At 46.0% G+C, this 18,030-nt stretch overlaps 1 protein-coding gene across 1 annotated transcript in view; it reads right to left on the bottom strand.

Moving 5' to 3' along the window:
* LOC139375449 (son of sevenless homolog 2 (Drosophila)) overlaps positions 1-18,030 on the bottom strand; it is a 112,080-nt gene that overhangs the window by 45,189 nt on the left and 48,861 nt on the right. Inside the window, exons 3-7 of the mRNA XM_071117245.1 lie at positions 12,349-12,480; positions 11,281-11,445; positions 8,565-8,771; positions 3,944-4,087; positions 1,143-1,253 (exon numbers count right to left, since the gene is read on the bottom strand). Coding sequence (XP_070973346.1) covers positions 1,143-1,253; positions 3,944-4,087; positions 8,565-8,771; positions 11,281-11,445; positions 12,349-12,480 — 759 coding nt within the window. The remainder of the gene's footprint in view (positions 1-1,142; positions 1,254-3,943; positions 4,088-8,564; positions 8,772-11,280; positions 11,446-12,348; positions 12,481-18,030) is intronic.

Genomic DNA, 18,030 nt, shown 5'->3' with positions numbered 1-18,030 from the left:
CCAGTAAACAACAACAAATAAGGTTACAAATCGGTAACATCATGTTTCAATGCTTTATGCACTGATAAAATGTGTCATATCTAATATGTACGGGTGCAGTGATCTGTGAGCTGCTCGGACAGTTGGTGCTTAAAGCTAGTGAGGGAGATATGAGTCTCCAGCTTCAGAGAATTATGGTCAGATTTGCCAAATGGACAGTGAGGGAGAGCTTTGTACACATCTGTGTGCGGAATAAAGGTGGTATAGAGTTTTCCATCTGGTTGCACATTTAACATGCTGGTAGAAATTTGGTTAGACGGATTTAAGTTTCCCTGCATTAAAGTCCCCGGCCACTAGGAGCGCCGCCTCTGGGTGAGCAGTTTCCTGTTTGCTTATGGCGGAATACAGCTCATTCAGTTTGGTCTTAGTGCCAGCCTCAGTCTGTGGTGGTATGTAAACAGCTACGAAAAATACAGATGAAAACTCTCTAGGTAGATAGTGTGGTCTACAGCTTATCATGAGATATTCTACCTCAGGCAAAACCTCCAGACCTCCTTAGATATCGTACACCAGCTGTTATTTACAAAAATACATAGTCCACCGCCCCTTGTCTTACCAGGCGCTGCTGTTCTATCCTGTCGGTACAGTGTATAACAGCCAGCTAGCTGTATGTTGATAATGTCGTCGTTCAGCCAGGACTCCGTGAAGCTTAAGATATTACAGTTTTGAATGTCCCGTTGGTAGTTTAATCTTCCGCGTAGGTCATCTATTTTATTTTCCAAAGATTGCACGTTTGCTAGCAGAATGGAAGGATGTGGGGATTTATTCGATCACGAATTCTCAGAAGGCAACCCCCCACTTGCCCCTTTTTTGCTACCTTCTCTTCACGCAAATGACGGGGATGTGGGCATGTTCCAGAGAAAGCAGTATATAATTCACGTCGGGCTCGTTAAAGGAAAAAAAGGATTCTGCCAGTCCGTGGTGAGTAATCACAGTCCTGATGTCCAGAAGTTATTTTCGGTCATAAGAGACGGTAGCGGCAACATTATGTACAAAATAAGTTTAAAAATAAGTTACAAACAACGCTCTGAAAAAAATAAAATAAATTATGAATACAATCAAGATCTGTGTGTGCAAGCAAGTGAGGTGAAACTTATCCTTACCTGGAAGTATAGTCCTACAGTAGGCCGGGCCATCAGACTGCTGAAGTGCTCGTGGAACTGCCTGGACAGGATGTCCTGAGACAGGGTCTCGTATGGGTCAAACGCCTGCTCCTGGAGTTGAAAGAGACAGTTAACGGAACAGTTAAAGAAGCTGACTACTATGTCTTACTGGGGAGTTGGGGGGGGGGGGGGGGGGGTGTAGTACATAGAGGCATACAATCAACTGAAGGCCTTCTAGCAGAGATGTGCAAGACAGCTTGGTAAAAACATGTTGTTTTTTACATGAAGACTTCATAGGGCAGAGGGCTTTTGACAGAATAGAGGAATAGAGGTAGAGGGATCAGTTATGACAGAATAGAGGTAATGGGATCAGTTATGACAGAATCGAGGTAGAGGGATCAGTTATGACAGAATAGAGGTAGAGGGATCAGTTATGACAGAATAGAGGTAGAGGGATCAGTTATGACAGAATAGAGGTAGAGGGATCAGTTATGACAGAATAGAGGTAATGGGATCAGTTATGACAGAATAGAGGTAGAGGGATCAGTTATGACAGAATAGAGGTAATGGGATCAGTTATGACAGAATATAGGTAAAGGGATCAGTTATGACAGAATAGAGGTAGAGGGATCAGTTATGACAGAATAGAGGTAGAGGGATCAGTTATGACAGAATAGAGGTAGAGGGATCAGTTATGACAGAATAGAGGTAGAGGGATCAGTTATGACAGAATAGAGGTAGAGGGATCAGTTATGACAGAATAGAGGTAGAGGGATCAGTTATGACAGAATAGAGGTAGAGGGATCAGTAATGGCAGAATAGAGGTAATGGGATCAGTTATGACAGAATAGAGGTAGAGGGATCAGTTATGACAGAATAGAGGTAGAGGGATCAGTTATGACAGAATAGAGGTAGAGGGATCAGTTATGACAGAATAGAGGTAGAGGGATCAGTTATGACAGAATAGAGGTAGAGGGATCAGTTATGACAGAATAGAGGTAGAGGGATCAGTTATGACAGAATAGAGGTAGAGGGATCAGTTATGGTAGAATAGAGGTAGAGGGATCAGTTATGACAGAATAGAGGTAGAGGGATCAGTTATGACAGAATAGAGGTAGAGGGATCAGTTATGACAGAATAGAGGTAAAGGGATCAGTTATGGCAGAATAGAGGTAATGGGATCAGTTATGACAGAATAGAGGTAAAGGGATCAGTTATGACAGAATAGAGGTAAAGGGATCAGTTATGACAGAATAGAGGTAATGGGATCAGTTATGGCAGAATAGAGGTAATGGGATCAGTTATGTCAGAATAGAGGTAATGGGATCAGTTATGACAGAATAGAGGTAAAGGGATCAGTTATGACAGAATAGAGGTAGAGGGATCAGTTATGACAGAATATAGGTAGAGGGATCAGTTATGACAGAATAGAGGTAGAGGGATCAGTTATGACAGAATAGAGGTAGAGGGATCAGTTATGACAGAATAGAGGTAGAGGGATCAGTTATGACAGAATAGAGGTAGAGGGATCAGTTATGACAGAATAGAGGTAGAGGGATCAGTTATGACAGAATAGAGGTAGATGGATCAGTTATGACAGAATAGAGGTAAAGGGATCAGTTATGACAGAATAGAGGTAATGGGATCAGTTATGACAGAATAGAGGTAAAGGGATCAGTTATGACAGAATAGAGGTAAAGGGATCAGTTATGACAGAATAGAGGTAATGGGATCAGTTATGGCAGAATAGAGGTAATGGGATCAGTTATGACACAATAGAGGTAAAGGTTGGACTGTGTCACTGGGCCGTAAGGTTTCTGACTGGACATAAGGGACAGGGGTGTGGATCATATTATACATCTCTCTATGTCAGACCTCAAAGTCTCTGCACACTGAAGGATGAGGGCTCATGGCAGCAGCAGCCGGAGGTGTGTGTGTGTGTGTTTAGAGGTGTGTGTGTGAGTTTAGGTGTGAGTTTAGGTGTGTGTGAGTTTAGGTGTGTGTGTGTGTGAGTTTAGGGGTGTGTGTGTGTGAGTTTAGGGGTGTGTGTGTGTGAGTTTAGGTGTGTGTGTGTGAGTTTAGGTGTGTGTGTGTGTGTGTGTGTGTGTGAGTTTAGATGTGTGTGTGTGTTTAGATGTGTGTGTGTGTGTGTGTGTGAGTTTAGAGGTGTGTGTGTGTGTGTGTGAGTTTAGAGGTGTGTGTGTGTGTGTGTGTGAGTGTGTGAGTTTAGAGGTGTGTGTGTGTGTGAGTGAGTTTAGAGGTGTGTGTGTGTGAGTTTAGAGGTGTGTGTGTGTGAGTTTAGAGGTGTGTGTGTGAGAGTTTAGAGGTGTGTGTGTGAGTTTAGGTGTGTGTGTGTGTGTGTGTGTGTGAGTTTAGGTGTGTGTGTGTGTGAGTTTAGGGGTGTGTGTGTGTGAGTTTAGGGGTGTGTGTGTGTGAGTTTAGGTGTGTGTGTGTGAGTTTAGGTGTGTGTGTGTGAGTTTAGGTGTGTGTGTGTGTGTGTGTGTGTGTGTGAGTTTAGATGTGTGTGTGTGTTTAGATGTGTGTGTGTGTGTTTAGATGTGTGTGTGTGTGTGTGTGTGTGAGTTTAGAGGTGTGTGTGTGTGTGTGTGAGTTTAGAGGTGTGTGTGTGTGTGTGTGTGAGTTTAGAGGTGTGTGTGTGTGAGTTTAGAGGTGTGTGTGTGTGTGTGAGTGAGTTTAGAGGTGTGTGTGTGTGAGTTTAGAGGTGTGTGTGTGTGAGTTTAGAGGTGTGTGTGTGAGTTTAGAGGTGTGTGTGTGAGTGTGTGTATATATCTATGTCCTACCTCTGCCAGGTCCTCGAAGCAGCTGCCCACCAGAGGATGTGGACTACCGTCAGCGGTCATCTCCACTGCATCTTCGATCAGGCCCAGCAGCTTGACCGTCAACTCATGGATGTCCAAGATGTTACTGAAAATCACCTCCACATCCTGCAAGCAGAGAGGGAGAGATGTGACTTACAAGGGGGGGAGCAATACTTCACTTACACATTTCACACATTTTAGTGCTTTAGCAGAGTTGATTCATTTTAGTCATTTAACAGATTTGATTAATTTAACAGATTTGATTTATTTTAGTTCTTCAACAGATTTGATTCCTTTAGCAGATTTGATTCATTTTAGTCCTTGAACAGATTTGATTCATTTCAGTCCTTGAGCAGATTTGATTCATTTTAGTCCTTTAGCAGATTTGATTCATTTTAGTCCTTGACCAGATCTGATTCATTTTAGTCCTTGAGCAGATTTGATTCATTTTAGTCCTTTAGCAGATTTGATTCATTTTAGTCCTTGACCAGATCTGATTCATTTTAGTCCTTGAGCAGATCTGATTCATTTTAGTCCTTGAGCAGAGTTGATTCATTTGAGTCATTTAGCAGATTTGATTCATTTGAGTCATTTAGCAGATGCTTTAATTCAGAGCGATTTACAACAATACGTCTTCAGTGACACAAACCATCCCAATGTCAGCTGAACATGGAAACCATCTACTACTGAACCACTGGTCCCAGATCTGTTTGTGTCAAGCAATGACAAAGACCAATGTAGTTGAAAACCCCCATCACAATCAGATCTGGGACCAGGCTACTTTTAAAAACCACTGCCTGGTTCATTCCTGTACTGTTAGTGAATAACATCTTTCTTCTAGGGCTGCCAAACGATTCAATGTTGGATTTGCTATGATTCATTGCAAAAAATGAGCTAGGTAAATGACCTCAATGTCAACGGTTGTTTATAATGTGTAAAGATTATGTATTTATGTATTTGGGATTTTGAATAACTGATAACTGATAATAATTGATAACGGGGGGGGGGGGTAAATGGTGCTGAAGAGGAGCACAGCCACAGTGGCCAGAGAACAAAGGAAGAGGGAGGGCCATTCACGACCAGCTCCCAGCAGGGGTCATCCTCCCCTTCTTTAGCTCACCTCACATCTCTAGTATAGATCAAAAGCTCCTCCCATCACAAAGCTCCTCCCCACCACAAAGCTCCTCCCCATCACAAAGCTCCTCCCCACCACAAAGCTCCTCCCCATCACAAAGCTCCTCCCCATCACAAAGCTCCTCCCCATCACAAAGCTCCTCCCCATCACAAAGCTCCTCCCCATCACAAAGCTCCTCCCCATCACAAAGCTCCTCCCCATCACAAAGCTTCTCCCATCACAAAGCTCCTCCCCATCAGCTCAAGGGCGGCCAGTTTAACCAAATGACGGTTAGATGAATCACGCTTCACCATTTGGCAGTCTGACGGACGAATCTGGGTTTGGCGGGTGCCGGGAGAACGCTACCTGCCCCAGTGCATAGCGCCAACTGTAAAGTTTGGTGGGGGCTGTTTTTACATGGTTCGGGCTAGGCCCCTTAGTTCCAGTGAAGGGAAATCTTAACACCACAGCATACAATGACATTCTAGAAGATTCTGTGCTTCCAACTTTGTGACAACAGTTTGGGGAAAACCCTTTCCTGTTTCAGCATGACAATGCCCATGTGCTCAAATCGAGGTCCATACAGAAATGGTTTGTCGAGATCGGTGTGGAAGAACTTGACTGGCCTGCATAGAGCCCCAACCTTAACCCCATCGAACACCTTTGGGATGAATTGGAACACCGACTGCTAGCCAGGAGGCCTAATCGCCCAACCTCACTAATGCTCGTGTGGCTGAATGGAAGCAAGTCCCTGCAGCAATGTTCCAACATTTAGTAGAAAGCCTTCCCAGGAGAGTGGAGGCTGTTATAGCAGCAATGTTCCAACATCTAGTGGAAAGCCTTCCCAGGAGAGTGGAGGCTGTTATAGCAGCAATGTTCCAACATCTAGTGGAAAGCCTTCCCAGGAGAGTGGAGGCTGTTATAGCAGCAATGTTCCAACATCTAGTGGAAAGCCTTCCCAGAAGAGTGGAGGCTGTTATAGCAGCAACGTTCCAAAATCTAGTGGAAAGCCTTCCCAGAAGAGTGGAGGCTGTTATAGCAGCAATGTTCCAACATCTAGTGGAAAGCCTTCCCAGAAGAGTGGAGGCTGTTATAGCAGCAACGTTCCAACATCTAGTGGAAAGCCTTCCCAGAAGAGTGGAGGCTGTTATAGCAGCAATGTTCTTACATCTAGTGGAAAGCCTTCCCAGAAGAGTGGAGGCTGTTATAGCAGCAATGCTCCAACATCTAGTGGAAAGCCTTCCCAGAAGAGTGGAGGCTGTTATAGCAGTAAAGCAAATAATTTCCATATTAATGATGAGACTCCATATTAATGATGAGACTCCATATTAATTAATTTAGAATGAGATGTTCGACGAACAGGTGTCCACATACACTACATGACCAATATATATATATAAAACACACACACACACACACACACACACACACACACACACACACACACACACACACACACACACACACACACACACACACACACACACACACACACACACACACACACACACACACACACACACACACACGTTTGGGGTCACTTAGAAATGTCCTTGTTTTTAAAAGAAAAACACTTTTTTTCATAATTTAAAATAACATCAAATTGATCAGAAATACAGTGTAGACATTGTTAACGTTGTAAATGACTATTGTAGCTCGAAACGACTGATTTTTTATTGAATATCTACATAGGCGTACAGAGGCCCATTATCAGGAACCATCACTCCTGTGTTCCTATGGCAAGTTTATAATTTTAAAAGACTAATTGATCATTAGAAAACCCTTTTGCAATTATGCTAGCACAGCTGAAAACTGTTGTCTGATTAAAGAAGCAATAAAACTGACCTTCTTTAGACTAGTTGAGTATCTGGAGCATCAGCATTTGTGGGTTTGATTACAGGCTCAAAATGGCCAGAAACATAGATCTTTCTTCTGAAACTCGTCAGTCTATTCATCTATGGCCACCAAACCCCAATACTGCCATGTCTGTGGCTACCAAACCCCAATACCACCGTGTCTGTCACCACCAAACCCCAATACCGCCGTGTCTGTGGCCACCAAACCCCAATACTGCCGTGTCTGTGGCCACCAAACCCCAATACCACCGTGTCTGTCGCCACCAAACCCCAATACCACCAAACCCCAATACTGCCGTGTCTGTCGCCACCAAACCCCAATACTGCCGTGTCTGTCACCACCAAACCCCAATACCACCAAACCCCAATACCACCAAACCCCAATACCACCGTGTCTGTTGCTACCAAACCCCAATACCACCGTGTCTGTTGCTACCAAACCCCAATACCACCAAACCCCAATACCACTAAACCGCAATACCACCAGCCACCGTGTCTGTCACCACCAAACCCCAATACCACCAGCCACCGTGTCTGTCGCCACCAAACCCCAATACCACCGTGTCTGTCGCCACCAAACCCCAATACCACCGTGTCTGTCGCCACCAAACCCCAATACCACCGTGTCTGTCGCCACCAAACCCCAATACCACCGTGTCTGTCGCCACCAAACCCCAATACCACCGTGTCTGTCGCCACCAAACCCCAATACCACCGTGTCTGTCACCACCAAACCCCAATACCACCAAACCCCAATACCACCGTGTCTGTCACCACCAAACCCCAATACCACCGTGTCTGTCACCACGTCAGCTTATGAAGTCAGCTTTCACACTACAACTGCAGGGCAGATAAGCCAGTCAGCTGACTACAGCTGTTCAGTTCAAATGGTCTTTCACAGGTCTTGTTTTTTCCATTTATGTTTTGAGGTTGGACTTGAGCGCTCGTAGCTCGTTAGCATTTAGGGCCCTCCGATTGTTATCACCTTGTTAGTCAGTATGTGTTACAGCTGTGCTGGTTGCCATCTCGTTAGTGGGATGGTGTTTCCCCTGTGCTGGCCCAGGTGCTATTAAAGAGCAGCTGGCCCAGTGCTCCAGGGGTCTTGATATCTGTGGAAGGTCAACACCTTTAGTTGTCTCTCGCTATGTTCATTTCTAGAAAAAACAATCCTTTATCTGATCTTCCCCGTTTCTGTTTGGCTCCACCTTTTTGGTTTATTTCCTGTCTTTAAGTTTGGTGTTTTGTTTTTTCTTTTGTTTACTTCTTCTTGGGCAGATTTAGTGGGAGCTCAGGGTGGGTGTCTTTTAGGTCCCAGTTGTTGTTGGGCAGATTTAGGGGGACACCCCCCCCATGAGTGTCTTTCAGAGCCCCTCCTAAAAAAAAAAACTTCACCGGTTTAATTTTGGTTGTTGGTCAGTGACTCTTTGTTACTTCCCTCTTCTGTTTGAGTGACATTCTTCGGTTTTGTTGCCGGGGTAACATGGTCTCACACTGCAAACGGTTGCTTTGCTATGTGGTCAAACAAACTGTTTGGTAAGCAGTCTGCCGTGTTATGTCGGCTACTGTGTAAGATGACTGCCGTTTTATAAACTGTTCATAAAAGGTGTTCATTAACCTGTTTCACTGTTCTCACCTGAGGCGTAAAGATCTTGTTGTTGAACAGGAAGTGATGTCGGAACACCTTGATGATGAGGTCAAGCTCCCGCAGGTACTGGCGCTCCTCTGCAATCTCCAGGCGCACCAGGTCGTCGTAGGTCAGCTCCCCCGACGACGAAGGCTCCTCCGTACACTGAGACACCAGACCGATGTCCTCGTCCTGGTCAAACATGTCCATTAGGACCTGAGACAGAGACATCGTTGGTCAAAACACGTCCATAAACATCTGGTAGGGACACACACAGAGAGACAGGTTACCAAGTCAACCAGCTCACAGTGCCTTCAGAAAGTATTCAGACCCCTTGACTTAATCCACATTTTGTTGTGTTACAGCCTGAATTCAAAATGGATTAAATAAAATCACCCATCACACAATACCCCATAATGACAAAGCAAATACATGTTTTTAGAAATTGTAGCAGATTTATTGAATATGAAACACAGAAATATCTGTATTTCCATAAGAATTCACACCCGAGTCAATACATGTCCTCTTTGACAGTGATTACAGCTGTGACTCTCTGAGTAAGGTCTCCAAGAGATTTCGCACACCCTGGATTGTGTACAACATTTCAAGCTCAAGCTTGGTTGTTGATCATTGCTAGACAGCCATTTTCATGGTTTTGCCATAGATTTTCAAGCCGATTTAAGTCAAAACTGTAACTTGGCTACTCAGGAACATTCACTGTCTTCTTGGTCAGCAACTCCAGTGTATACTTGGCCTTGTGTTTTAGCTCATTGTCCTGCTGAAAGGTGAACTAATTTCCCCAATATCTGTTGGAAAACAGACTGAACCAGGTTTTCCTCTGGGACTTTGCCTGTGCTTATTAGCTCTATTCCTTTTATTTTTATCCTAAAAAAAAAAACTCCCTAGTCCTTGCCGATGACAAGCATACCCATAACATGATACAGCCAGCATCATGCTTGCAAATATGAAGTGGTACTGTGTTGAAGTTGCATAACACTTTGTGTTTAGGACATCAAGATCATTTCTTTGCCTTTTTTACTTTAGGTCCTTGTTGCAAACAGGATGCATGTTTTCTTTTCACTCTTGTCATTTAGGTTAGAATTGTGGAGTAACTCCTACGTTGTCGAGCCATTACAACTCTAACTGCTTTAAAAAGTCAACAATGGCCTCATGGTGAAATCCCTGAAGGGGTTTCCTCCTCCTCTGGCAACGGGGTTAGAAAGGACGCCTGTATCTTTGTAGTGACTGGGTGTAATTAATAACTTCACCATGCTCAAAGAGATATTCAATGTTTGCTTCTTTAAAAACATTTTTTTTTTACCCTTCAACCAATCGGTGTCCTTCTTTGTGAGGCAGTGGAAAACCTGCCTGGTCTTTGTGGTTGAATCTGTGTTTGAAATTCACTACTTCGACTGAGGGACCTTACAGATAATTGTATGTGTGGGGGGTACAGAGATGAGGTAGTCACTCAAAAATCATGTTAAACACTATTATTGCACACAGAGTGAGTCCATGCAAATAATTATGTGACTTGATAAGCATATTTTTATGGCCTGCCATAACAAATGGTTTGAATACTTATTGACGAGACATTTCAGCTTTTCATTCAAATAAAAATTATTGCACACAGAGTCCATGAAATTTATATTGTGACTTTTTAAGCATATTTTTACTCCTGAACTTATTTAGACTTGACTTAACAAAGGGGTTGAACACTTATTGACTCAAGACATTTCAGTTTTTAATTAACTTGTAAACATTTCTAAAAACATAATTCCACTTTTACATTATTGGGGTATTGTGTGTAGATCAGTGAAACCAAATCTCAATTTAAACCATTTTAAATTTAAGGCTGTAACACAACATTTGGAAAAAGTCAAGGGGTGTGAATACCTTCTGAAGGCACTGTAGGGGTCTGAATACCTTCTGAAGGCACTGTAGGGGTCTGAATACCTTCTGAAGGCACTATAGGGGTCTGAATACCTTCTGAAGGCACTGTAGGGGTCTGAATACCTTCTGAAGGCACTGTAGGGGTCTGAATACCTTCTGAAGGCACTGTAGGGGTCTGAATACCTTCTGAAGGCACTATAGAGGTCTGAATACCTTCAAAATATTTACCTACTTTGGAGTGGATTGGCATTGAGGGTTGATTCAGAGGCAGACAATGATACAAAGAGACAGACAGACGGACAAAGAGACAGACACAGAGACAGACAGACACAGACAGACACAGAGACAGACAGACGGACAAAGAGACAGACAGACGGACACAGAGACAGACAGACGGACACAGAGAGACAGACAGACGGACACAGAGACAGATAGACGGACAAAGAGACAGACAAAGAGACAGACAGACAAAGAGACAGACAGACAAAGAGACAGACAGACAAAGAGACAGACAGACAAAGAGACAGACAGACAAAGAGACAGACAGACAGACAAACAAAGAGACAGACAGACACAGAGACAGACACAGAGACAGACACAGAGACAGACGGACGGACAAAGAGACAGACATACGGACAAAGAGACAGACGGACAGAGAGACAGACGGACAGAGAGACAGACGGACAGAGAGACAGACAGAGAGATAGACAGACAGAGAGATAGACAGACAGAGAGACAGACAGACAGAGAGACAGACAGACAGACACAGAGACAGACACAGACACAGAGACAGATGGACGGACAAAGAGAGACAGACAGACAGAGGGTTTCCTACCTTGTCTGCACACATGGACACCTTGATGTCTTGCTGGCTGATCTCATAGTGTCTGATGTTACCAACGTAGTTTCCTGCTAGCTTCAGGATGTCAGCTGATATGTACTCTAGAACCGCCACGATGTAGAGGCAGACGTGGTAGTCTATCTTATAACCCAGCACCTCCTGTTGACGGGACAAACAGCAGGGGAAGAGGCAGAAATACAGTTGCAAAATCACAGAAAATGTCCCCAAATTCTTAGGCTTTCTAGAAATCCTGGTGGGAGGATTCTAGAAATCCTGGTGGGAGGGGATTCTAGAAATCCTGGTGGGAGGATTCTAGAAATCCTGGTGGGAGGGGATTCTATAAATCCTGGTGGGAGGGGATTCTAGAAATCCTGGTGGGAGGGGATTCTAGAAATCCTGGTGGGAGGATTCTAGAAATCCTGGTGGGAGGGGATTCTAGAAATCCTGGTGGGAGGGGATTCTAGAAATCCTGGTGGGAGGATTCTAGAAATCCTGGTGGGAGGATTCTAGAAATCCTGGTGGGAGGATTCTAGAAATCCTGTTGGGAGGATTCTAGAAATCCTGGTGGAAGGATTCTAGAAATCCTGGTGGGAGGATTCTAGAAATCCTGGTGGGAGGAGTCTAGAAATCCTGGTTGGAGGATTCTAGAAATCCTGGTTGGAGGATTCTAGAAATCCTGGTTGGAGGATTCTAGAAATCCTGGTTGGAGGATTCTAGAAATCCTGGTGGGAGGATTCTAGAAATCCTGGTGGGAGGATTCTAGAAATCCTGGTGGGAGGATTCTAGAAATCCTGGTTGGAGGATTCTAGAAATCCTGGTTGGAGGATTCTAGAAATCCTGGTTGGAGGATTCTAGAAATCCTGGTTGGAGGATTCTAGAAATCCTGGTTGGAGGATTCTAGTAATCCTGGTTTGTGGATTCCCAGAATCAGGAGGGAATAAACGAGGACAGAACCCTCCAACCAGGATGTATTAAATGAGGGCCTGAATAAGGACAGGTGATCGTTTCATCAGTGCATTGCAGGAGGAAGATAAATAATCCTGGTGGGACTAAGACCTGTACCTTGAGTAGAGGGTGTATCTTATCCACAGGGAGCAGTAGGGGGTTCCTCCTCTTCCTCTTCTCGATGGCCGACTGGGCGTCAGCTATGGCCCATTTATCTATGGGGTGGGGGAAAGTCTTCTGGACACGCTCCTGATTGGACAGAGGGAGAGGAAGCAGAAATACTTGTTTAATCAAACATCATGGTATTAGATGAAACATTATGCATATTGACAGACACTGGCTGAAAACACATAAATTATGCTGTTGATAGGACCCATGAGCACCAACATGTGAAGTTAACAGGAGCACCAACATGTGAAGTTAACAGGAGCACCAACATGTGACGTTAACAGGAGCACCAACATGTGAAGTTAACAGGAGCACCAACATGTGAAGTTAACAGGAGCACCAACATGTGAAGTTAACAGGAGCACCAACATGTGAAGTTAACAGGAGCACCAACATGTGAAGTTAACAGGAGCACCAACATGTGAAGTTAACAGGAGCATGTCAAATTAGGTGTCAAATTAAAGGTATTTTGTGGAAAGAAGACTTAGATACTTTTTTTCAACCATTTTGCCATCTTAAAAATGAGGCATAAGTAAAACACTTTGATTTCTGGGTAAACGGTATGGGAAAAAGGGGGCCCAAAAAGGTATCATAATCACATCGAAACAATGAAGACCCCTGCCAACTAATATCAACACTTGTTTTTAGTTTCTGAGAAATCGTTAACCTTCTGTATGTTTAAGAAATATTGCCTTGTGCCTTGTAATTCAGTTACTAAAAAAAAACCACATATTAAACATTTTTTAAAAAGGTGCAACGTGCAGAAATTGGTCCGCCATTTCCTGGTTTCTAAAATTCTAACAGTTTGTATAATTTCAGTTTATGTGACAAAATAAGAAAGTGTAGAGAATCAAGATGAAAGAAAAAAACGTTGAAACAGGAAGCATAGAAATAGGACACGTAGAACAGATCCACCGTTTTGTTTCAATGAGTGACATAATTCTTCTTTATGATATTTTCACATTTTCCTCCCTCACGAGGGTTGAAAGTTCACAGAAGTTCACAGAAGTAATTCTCGTCACTCTTAATTCCGTTACCAAATTGGTTAACGCAATTACCATGCAATCATAACAGTCACAAACCACAGTTGCCTGCCTCTGCCTCTCTCAGTCCGCCTGCCTCTCTCTCTCCCTCCACCTGCCTCTGCCTCTCTCTGCCCCTCTCTCTCTCATTCTGCCTGCCTCTGCCTCTCTCTCTCTCTGCCCCTCTCTCTCTCGCTCTGCCCCTCTCTCTCTCGCTCTGCCTCTCTCTCTCTCTCTCGCTCTGCCCCTCTCTCTCTCTCGCTCTGCCTCTCTCACTCTCTCGCTCTGCCTCTCTCTCTCTCGCTCTGCCTCTCTCTCTCTCTCGCTCTGCCTCTCTCTCTCTCTCGCTCTGCCTCTCTCTCTCTGCCTCTCTCTCTCTCGCTCTGCCTCTCTCTCTCTCTCTCGCTCTGCCTCTCTCTCTCTCTCGCTCTGCCTCTCTCTCTCTCTCGCTCTGCCTCTCTCTCTCTCTCGCTCTCTGCCTCTCTCTCTCTCGCTCTCTGCCTCTCGCTCTGCCTCTCTCTCTCTCGCTCTGCCTCTCTCTCTCTCGCTCTGCCTCTCTCTCTCGCTCTGCCTCTTGCTCTCGCTCTGCCTCTCTCTCTCGCTCTGCCTCTCTCTCTCTCTGCCTCTCTCTCTCTCTCGCTCTCTGCCTCTCTCTCTCTCTCGCTCTCTGCCTCTCTCTCTCTCTCGCTCTCTGCCCCTCTCTCTCTCTCGCTCTGCCTCTCTCTCTCTCGCTCTGCCTCTCTCTCTCTCGCTCTGCCTCTCTCTCTCTCGCTCTGCCTCTCTCTCTCTCGCTCTGCCTCTCTCTCTCTCGCTCTGCCTCTTGCTCTCGCTCTGCCTCTCTCTCTCTCGCTCTGCCTCTTGCTCTCGCTCTGCCTCTCGCTCTCGCTCTGCCTCTCTCTCTCGCTCTGCCTCTCTCTCTCGCTCTGCCTCTCTCTCTCGCTCTCTGCCTCTCTCTCTCGCTCTCTGCCTCTCTCTCTCTCGCTCTCTGCCTCTCTCTCTCTCGCTCTCTGCCTCTCTCTCTCTCTCTCGCTCTCTGCCTCTCTCTCTCTCTCTCGCTCTCTGCCTCTCTCTCTCTCTCTCGCTCTCTGCCTCTCTCTCTCTCTCTCGCTCTCTGCCTCTCTCTCTCTCTCTCGCTCTCTGCCTCTCTCTCTCTCTCGCTCTCTGCCTCTCTCTCTCTCTCGCTCTCTGCCTCTCTCTCTCTCTCTGCCTCTCTCTCTCTCGCGCTCTGCCTCTCTCTCTCTCGCTCTGCCTCTCTCTCTCTCGCTCTGCCTCTCTCTCTCTCGCTCTGCCTCTCTCTCTCTCGCTCTGCCTCTCTCTCTCTCGCTCTGCCTCTCTCTCTCTCGCTCTGCCTCTCTCTCTCTCGCTCTGCCTCTCTCTCTCTCGCTCTGCCTCTCTCTCTCTCTCTCTGCCTCTCTCTCTCTCGCTCTGCCTCTCTCTCTCTCTCGCTCTGCCTCTCTCTCTCTCTCGCTCTGCCTCTCTCTCTCGCTCTGCCTCTCTCTCTCGCTCTGCCTCTCTCTCTCGCTCTGCCTCTCTCTCTCGCTCTGCCTCTCTCTCTCTCTCTGCCTCTCTCTCTCTCTGCCTCTCTCTCGCTCTGCCTCTCTCGCTCTGCCTCTCTCTCGCTCTGCCTCTCTCTCGCTCTGCCTCTCTCTCGCTCTGCCTCTCTCTCTGCCTCTGCCTCCCTCTCTCTCGCTCTGCCTCTCTCTCTCTCGCTCTGCCTCTCTCTCTCTCGCTCTGCCTCTCTCTCTCTCTCGCTCTGCCTCTCTCTCTCGCTCTGCCTCTCTCTCTCTCTCGCTCTGCCTCTCTCTCTCTCTCGCTCTGCCTCTCTCTCTCGCTCTCTGCCTCTCTCTCTTGCTCTCTGCCTCTCTCTCTCTTGCTCTCTCTCTCTTGCTCTCTGCCTCTCTCTCTCTCTCTGCCTCTCTCTCTCTCTCTGCCTCTCTCTAATTTGCTTTATTGTCATGACGTAACAATGTACATATTGCCAAACCTTATTTTGGATATAAAATAAATTAAAATGAGACTCAAATTGTCAACGGGACAACAAATTGTCAACGGGACAACAGTAACAATAACCAAGGGTCAAAATAACCAACACATTCAACAATAACAATAAGCATACATGTGCAGGTTGATTGGTCTGTCAGACACTGTCCCTCATCTTATGACATGCAGCAATGTAGTGCGCTGCCAACCCACAGCTCTCTGCGTCCTCCCCCAACAGGACGGGCAGCCTGTCGATCCCCCAACAGGACGGGCAGCCTATCCTCATCAGAGATGTCTTTGAAACCTGAGGCTTCAGTGTGTCAGTAGAACAGGTTTGTGAACTCAGCCTCAGCTGGATGAGGGGACTGAGGCTTCAGTGTGTCAGTAGAACAGGTTTGTGAACTCAGCCCCAGGACCAGCTGGATGAGGGGACTGAGGCTTCAGTGTGTCAGTAGAACAGGTTTGTGAACTCAGCCCCAGCTGGATGAGGGGACTGAGGCTTCAGTGTGTCAGTAGAACAGGTTTGTGAACTCAGCCCCAGGACCAGCTGGATGAGGGGACTGAGGCTTCAGTGTGTTAGTAGAACAGGTATGTGAACTCAGGACCAGCTGGATGAGGGGACTGAGGCTTCAGTGTGTCAGTAGAACAGGTTTGTGAACTCAGCCCCAGGACCAGCTGGATGAGGGGACTGAGGCTTCAGTGTGTTAGTAGAACAGGTATGTGAACTCAGGACCAGCTGGATGAGGGGACTGAGGCTTCAGTGTGTCAGTAGAACAGGTTTGTGAACTCAGGACCAGCTGGATGAGGGGACTGAGGCTTCAGTGTGTCAGTAGAACAGGTTTGTGAACTCAGTCCCAGCTGGATGAGGGGGCTCTTTTCTTTGCACAGCTCTTGAATTTTTATTATTATTGGATATTGGCCTAATGCTTGCATCTCTCTCCCTCCCTCCCTCTCTCTCTCCCTCCCTCCCTCTCTCTCCCTCTCTCCTTCCCTCAGAGATGAACTCATGGATACCATTTTATATGTCTCTTGGAGGGGCGCGGGTAACACTTGGCGGGGCGCGGGTAACACTTGGCGGGGCGCGGGTAACACCTGGCGGGGCGCGGGTAACACCAGGCGGGGCGCGGGTAACACCTGGCGGGGCGCGGGTAACACCTGGCGGGGCGCGGGTAACACCTGGCGGGGCGCGGGTAAAACCTGGCGGGGCGCGGGTAACACTAGGCGGGGCGCGGGTAAAATCACCGGGGAAGCCAAGCGGATAAGAAAGGAATGTACAGTACGACATAGAGCCTTGACGACATGGAACCTCTATTCCACATCAGGTAACTCACGACAGCAGTAAAAATCAAGATTTAAAAAAATAAACTATATCTTATGGAACAACGTGAACTGTGAAGAAACACACACAAGCCAGCCACAACATGCGGACGTTGTGATATAGTTGTACGGTGGTTTTTGTGACGTGTCTTAACGTGTTTGAAGGAGTGTTAAACCCTGATAAATATAATTTCAGCGCCAAACTCTTACCCTTCTGTGTTGTACTGAACTGTTACTATTTTACACTGTGATGTTCAAACTCTGCGTGTCTACATACAAGTTGTATGATTTGATACATGTTAAAAGTGAGACCAAGCGTGCTTCTGTTGTCGTGGAATTGCCCGTAACATTACAGCATAGCGACCAGGTATCAACATTACAGCATAGCGACCGGGTATCAACATTACAGCATAGCGACCGGGTATCAACATTACAGCATAGCGACCGGGTATCAACATTACAGCATAGCGACCGGGTATCAACATTACAGCATAGCGACCGGGTATCAACATTACAGCATAGCGACCGGGTATCAACATTACAGCATAGCGACCAGGTATCAACATTACAGCATAGTGACCAGGTATCAACATTACAGCATAGCGACCAGGTATCAACATTACAGCATAGCGATCAGGTATCAACATTACAGCATAGCGACCAGGTATCAACATTACAGCATAGCGACCAGGTATCAACATTACAGCATAGCGACCAGGTATCAACATTACAGCATAGCGACCAGGTATCAACATTACAGCATAGCGACCAGGTATCAACATTACAGCATAGCGATCAGGTATCAACATTACAGCATAGCGACCAGGTATCAACATTACAGCATAGCGACCAGGTATCAACATTACAGCATAGCGACCAGGTATCAACATTACAGCATAGCGACCAGGTATCAACATTACAGCATAGCGACCAGGTATCAACATTACAGCATAGCGACCAGGTATCAACATTACAGCATAGCGACCAGGTATCAACATTACAGCATAGCGACCAGGTATCAACATTACAGCATAGCGACCAGGTATCAACATTACAGCATAGCGACCAGGTATCAACATTACAGCATAGCGACCAGGTATCAACATTACAGCATAGCGACCAGGTATCAACATTACAGCATAGCGACCGGGTATCAACATTTCAGCATAGCGACCGGGTATCAACATTACAGCATAGCGACCGGGTATCAACATTACAGCATAGCGACCGGGTATCAACATTACAGCATAGCGACCGGGTATCAACATTACAGCATAGCGACCGGGTATCAACATTACAGCATAGCGACCGG

The sequence above is a fragment of the Oncorhynchus clarkii genome, chromosome 19 (genome assembly GCF_045791955.1).
Source record: "Oncorhynchus clarkii lewisi isolate Uvic-CL-2024 chromosome 19, UVic_Ocla_1.0, whole genome shotgun sequence".
NCBI classification, from domain to species: Eukaryota; Metazoa; Chordata; class Actinopteri; order Salmoniformes; family Salmonidae; genus Oncorhynchus; species Oncorhynchus clarkii.
The sequence above is the reverse complement of the archived record's forward strand: the minus strand, read 5'-3'. Positions and strand labels throughout refer to the sequence as shown.